At 48.5% G+C, this 5,812-nt stretch overlaps 1 protein-coding gene across 1 annotated transcript; it reads right to left on the reverse strand.

Moving 5' to 3' along the window:
• Window positions 1-729: 729 nt before the first annotated feature.
• LOC137370313 (sporozoite surface protein 2) lies at window positions 730-1,200 on the reverse strand. The gene has a single exon (XM_068032693.1). The coding sequence runs from the start codon at window positions 1,198-1,200 to the stop codon at window positions 730-732; it is 471 nt and encodes a 156-aa protein (XP_067888794.1).
• Between the last annotated feature and the right edge of the window lie 4,612 nt (window positions 1,201-5,812).

Genomic DNA, 5,812 nt, shown 5'->3' on the forward strand with positions numbered 1-5,812 from the left:
GAAATGCCACAAGAAAGTAAGTGATGATGTAAGGCCTAGTTAGCTTTATAATGCCAGTTTCTCTGTGGCAATTGAGAGCAGGGGGTTGGGAAAGTGCAACTTTGAAATGGCTGAACTTAAATATTTGGAAAACTTTCATTGGCACAGCCAACCCAATGACACTGCTGCAAGGTGCCATCCAATCATAAAATCATGGAAAGATACAGCTCAGAAGGAGGCCTTCCAGCCCATTGTGCCTGTGCTTGTTCTTTGAAAGAGCAGTTGTACTGAGCATCACATCCCTGCTTATGGTCCATCACACTGTAAGTTCCTCATGTACCGGCTAAATTCTCTTTTACATTATTTATGAATCATTCTCCACCACCTGTTCAAGTAGAACGTTCCAGATCCTGACAACTCAATGAAATAAAATCACGCTACCTCCCCTCTAGAACTTTTTCCAATGATTTTGAATCTATGACCTCTGCTTGATGGCACACTTGACAAAAGGAATAGTTTTTCTCTATCTGCTCTATCAACCCCCTCATCATCTTGAAAACCTCTACCAAGTCATTCTAAACCTCTGTTCTGTGGGAACAGTCCAAACTCTGGCATGAGAGAGTTGGTTGTTTGGATTGAGTGCGTTGGGTGCATTGGGTTGAGTACATTGGAGGCATTGGGTTGAGTGCGTTGGGTGCATTGGGTTGAATGCGTTGGATGCATTGGGTTGAGTGCGTTCGGTGCAATGGGTTAAGTACGTTGGAGGCATTGGGTTGAGTTCGTTGGGTGCATTGGGTTTAGTACGTTGGGTGCATTGGGTTCAGTGCATTCAGTGCAATGGGTTGAGTGCGTTGGGTGCATTGGGTTGAATGAATTGGATGCATTGGGTTGAGTGGGTTGGGTGCAATGGGTTGAATGCGTTGGATGCATTGGGTTGAGTGCGTTGGGTGCATTGGGTTGAGTGCATTGAGTGCAATGGGTAGAGTACGTTGGAAGCATTGGGTTGAAAGCATTCAGTGCATTGGGTTGAGTGCATTGAGTTGAATGCGTTGGGTGCATTGGGTTGAATGGTTTTGGGTGCATTGGGTTGAGTGCGTTGGGTGCATTGGGTTGAGTGCGTTGGGTGCATTGGGTTGCATACGTTGGGTCCATTGGGTTGAGTACATTGGAGGCATTGGGTTGAGTGCATTCAGTGCAATGGGTTGAGTGCATTGGGTGCATTGGGTTGAGTGCGTTGGGTGCAATGGGTTGAGTGCATTCAGTGCATCGGGTTGAGTGTGTTGAGTACATTCAGTGCATTGGGTTGAGTGCATTGGGTGCATTGGGTTGAATACATTGGTTGCATTGGGTTGAATACGTTGGGTGCATTGGGTTGAATACGTTGGATGCATTGGGTTAAGTGCATTGCGTGCAGTGGGTTGAAGGCATTCAGTGCATTGGGTTGAGTGCATTGAGTGCATTGGGTTGAGTGCATTGGGTGCATTGGGTTGAGTGCGTTCAGTGCGTTGGGTTGAGAATGTTGGGTGCATTGGGTTGAATGGTTTTGGGTGCATTGGGTTGAGTGCGTTGTGTGCATTGGGTTGAGTGCGTTCAGTGCAATGGGTAAAGTGTGTTGGATGCATTGGGTTGAGTGCGTTGGGTGCAATAGGTTGAGTGCATTCAGTGCATTGGGTTCAGTGCATTGGGTTGAGTGCGTTGGGTGCATTGGGTTGAGTGCATTGGGTGCATTGGGTTCAGTGTGTTCACTGCAATGGGTTGAGTGCGTTGGGTGCATTGGGTTGAATGGGTTGGATGCAATGGGTTGAGTCATTCAGTGCATTTGGTTGAGTGCGTTCAGTGCATTGGGTTGAATGCGTTAGGTGCATTGGGTTGAGTACGTTGGAGGCATTGGGTCGAGTGCATTCAGTGCAATGGGTTGAGTGCATTGAGTGCATTGGGTTGAGTGCTTTGGGTGCATTGGGATGAATGCGTTGGATGCATTGGGTTGAGTGCGTTGGAGGCAATAGGTTGAGTGCGTTCAGTGCATTGGGTTCAGTGTGCTCAGTGCATTGAGTTGAGTGCGTTGGGTGCATTGGGTTCAGTGCATTGGATGCAATGGGTTGAGTGCGTTCAGTGCATTGGGCTGAGTGTGTTGGGTACATTGGGTTGAGTGCATTCTACATTGGGTTGAGTGTGTTCAGTGCATTGTGTTGAGTGCGTTGGGTGCATTGGGTTGAGTGCATTGGGTGCATTGGGTTGAGTGCATTGGGTGCATTGGGTTGAGTACATTGGAAGCATTGTGTTTAGTAAGTTGGAGGTATTGGGTTGAGTGCGTTCAGTGCAATGGGTTGAGTGCGTTCAGTGCATTGGGTTGAGTGAGTTAGGTGCACTGAGTTGAATGTGTTCAATGCATTGGGTTGATTGCGTTGGGTGCATTGAGTTGAATGCATTGGGTGCATTGGGTTGAATACGTTGGGTGCATTGGGTTGAATGTGTTGGGTGCATTGGGTTGAGTACATTGGAGGCATTGGGTTGAGTGTGTTGGAGGCATTGGGTTGAGTGTGTTGGAGGCATTGGGTTGAGTGCGTTCAGTGCAATGGGTTGAGTGTGTTGGGTGCATTTGGTTGAATACGTTGGATGCATTGGTTGAGTGCATTTGGTGCATTGGGTTGAGTACATTCAGTGCATTGGGGTTAGTGTGTTCAGTGCATTCGATTGAGTGCATTGGGTGCATTGGGTTGAGTGCATTCAGTGAATTGGGTTGAGTGTGTTAGGTGCATTGGTTTGAGTGCATTGGGTGCATTGGGATGAGTATGTTCAGTGTAATGGGTTGAGTGTGTTGGGTGCATTGGATTGAATGCGTTGGATGCATTGGGTTGAGTGCGTTGGGTGCAATGGGTTGAGGGAGTTCAGTGCATTGGGTTGAGTATGTTGGGTGCATTGGGTTGAGTGCATTCAGTGTATTGGGTTGAGTGTGTTGGGTGCATAGGGTTGAATGCATTGGGTGCATTAGGTTGAGTACGTTGGAGGCATTGAGGTGGGTGCGTTGGGTGCATTGGGTTGAGTAGGTTGGAGGCATTGAGTTGAGTGCGTTGGATGCATTGGGTTGAATGCGTTGGGTGCATTGGGTTGAATGTGTTGGGTGCATTGGGTTGAGTGCGTTGGAGGCATTGGGTTGAGTGTGTTGGGTGCAATGAGTTGAGTCCATTTGGTGTATTAGGTTGAGTACGTTGGTTGCATTGGGTTGAGTGAGTTGGGTGCATTAGGTTGAGTGCATTGGTGCATTGGTTTGCGTGTATTGGGTGCATTGGGTTGAGTGTGTTGGGTGCATTGGATTGACTGCGTTGGGTGCATTTGGTTGAGTGTGTTGGGTGCAATGGGTTGAGTGCATTGGGTGCATTGAGTTGAGTGCATTGGGTTGAGTGCATTGGGTGCACTGGGTGGGTGCAATGGGCTAAGTGCGTTGGGTGCAATGGATTGGGTCCATTGGGTTGAGTTAGTTCGGTGCATTGGGTTGAGTGCGTAAGGTGCATTGGGTTGAGTGCATTGGGTGTATTGGGTTGAGTGCATTGAGTGCATTGTGTTGAGTGCATTGGATGCATTGGGTTGAGTGCATTGGGTGCGTTGGGTTGAGTGCATTGGGTGCATTGTGTTGAGTGCATTGGATGCATTGGGTTGAGTGCATCGGGTGCATTGGGTTGAGTACATTCAGTGCCTTGGGCTGTGTTCATTGGGTGCATTGAGTGCAATGGCAAAGGATTGAATGAGTTGGGGGTATTGGGTTGAGTGCATTGAGTGCATTGGGTTGAATGTGTTGGATGCATTGGGTTGAGTACATTCACTGCCTTGGGTTGTGTCCATTGGGTGCATTGAGTGCAATGGCAAAGGATTGAATGTGTTGGGTGCGTTGGGTTGAGTGCATCGGGTGCATTGGGTTGAGTACATTCAGTGCCTTGGGTTGTGCCCATTGGGTGCATTGAGTCCATTGAGTTGAGTGTGTTGGGTGCATTGGGTTGTGTGCATTGGGTGCATTGGATTGAGTCCATTGGGTGCATTGGAGTTTGAGTGCATTGGGTGCATTGGTTTGAGTGCTTTGGGTGCATTGGGTTGAGTGCGTTGGGTGCATTGGGTTGTGTGTGTTGGGTGCAATGGGCTGAGTGCATTGGGTGCATTGAGTTGAATGCATTGGTTTGAGTGCATTCAGTGCATTGGGTTGTGTGTGTTGGGCTCAATGGGCCGAGTGCATTGGGTGCAATTGATTGAGTCCATTGGGTGCATTGGTTTGAGTAAGTTGGGTACATTGGGTTGAGTGTGTTGGGTGCATTGGGTTGAGTGCGCTGGGTGCATTGGGTTCAGTGCATTGGGTGCATTGAGTTGTGTGCGTTGGGTGCATTGGGTTGAGTGCATTGGTTTGAGTGCATTGGGTGTATTGGGTTGAGTGCGTTGGGTGCAATGGGCTGAGTGCATTGGGTGCAATGGATTGAGTCCATTGGGTGCATTGGCTTGAGTAAGTTGGGTGCATTGTGTTGAGTGCGTCGGGTGCATTGGGTTGAGTGCATTGGGTGTATTGGGTTGAGTGCATTGAGTGCATTGTGTTGAGTGCGTTGGGTACTTTGGGTTGAGTGCATTGGGTGCATTGTGTTGTGTGCATTGGATGCATTGGGTTGACTATATTGGTACATTGGTTTGAGTGCATTGGGTGCATTGGGTTGAGTCCATTTGGTGCATTGGGTTGAGTCCATTTGGTGCATTGGGTTGAGTACGTTGGATGCATTAGGTATGAGTGTGTGGGGTGCATTGGCTTGAGTCCATTGGGTTCATTGGGTTTAGTGCGTTCAGTGCATTGAGTTGAGTCCATTGGGTGCATTGGTTTGAGTGCATTGGGTGTATTGGGTTGAGTGTGTTGGATGCAATGGGTTAAGTTCATTGGGTGCATTGGGTCGAGTGCGTTGGATGCATTGGGTTGAGTGTGTTGTGTGCATTGGATAGAGTGCATTGGGTACATTGGGTTCAGTGTGCCAGGTGCATTGGGTTGAGTGCATTGGGTGCATTGTGTTGAGTGCGTTGGATGCATTGGGCTGAGTGCATTGAGTGCATTGGGTTGAGTGCGTTGGATGCATTGGGTTGAGTGTGTTGTGTGCATTGGGTAGAGTGCATTGGGTACATTGTGTTCAGTGTGCCAGGTGCATTGGGTTGAGTGCATTGGGTGCATTGTGTTGAGTGCGTTGGATGCATTGGGCTGAGTGCATTGGGTACATTGGATTGATTGTGTTGGGTGCAATGGATTGAATGCATTGGGTGTATTGGGTTGAGTGCATTTTGTGCATTGGGTTCAGTGTGCCGGGTGCATTGGATTGAGTCCATTGGGTGCATTGTGTTGAGTCCATTGAGTTGAGTGTGTTGGATGCATTGGGTTGAGTACATTGGATGCATTGGATTGAATGCATTGGGTACATTGGATTGAGTGTGTTGGGTGCATTGGGTTGACTGCATTGATGCATTGGTTTGAGTGCATTGGGTGCATTGGGTTGAGTCCATTTGGTGCATTGGGTTGAGTACGTTGGATGCATTGGGTTTGAGTGCGTGGGGTGCATTGGGTTGAGTCCATTGGTTGTATTAGGTGTAGTGCATTCAGTGCATTGGGTTGAGTCCATTGGGTTCATTTGGTTTAGTGCATTCAGTGCATTGAGTTGAGTCCATTGGGTGCATTGGGTTGAGTGCGTTGGGTGCATTGGGTTGAGTAAGTTGGGTGCATTGGGATGAATGCGTCGGGTGCATTGGGTTGTGTGCGTTGGGTGCATTGGGTTGAGTAAGTTGGGTGCATTGGGATGAGTGCATTGGGTGCATTGGGCTG

This window comes from Heterodontus francisci, chromosome 5, assembly GCF_036365525.1.
Source record: "Heterodontus francisci isolate sHetFra1 chromosome 5, sHetFra1.hap1, whole genome shotgun sequence".
NCBI classification, from domain to species: Eukaryota; Metazoa; Chordata; class Chondrichthyes; order Heterodontiformes; family Heterodontidae; genus Heterodontus; species Heterodontus francisci.

Bases quoted from the DNA above. Each gene is read 5' to 3' on its own strand.
- LOC137370313 (XM_068032693.1), bottom strand. From the start codon at position 1,200: ATGCACCCAATGCACTCAACCCATTGCACTGAATGCACTCAACCCAAT.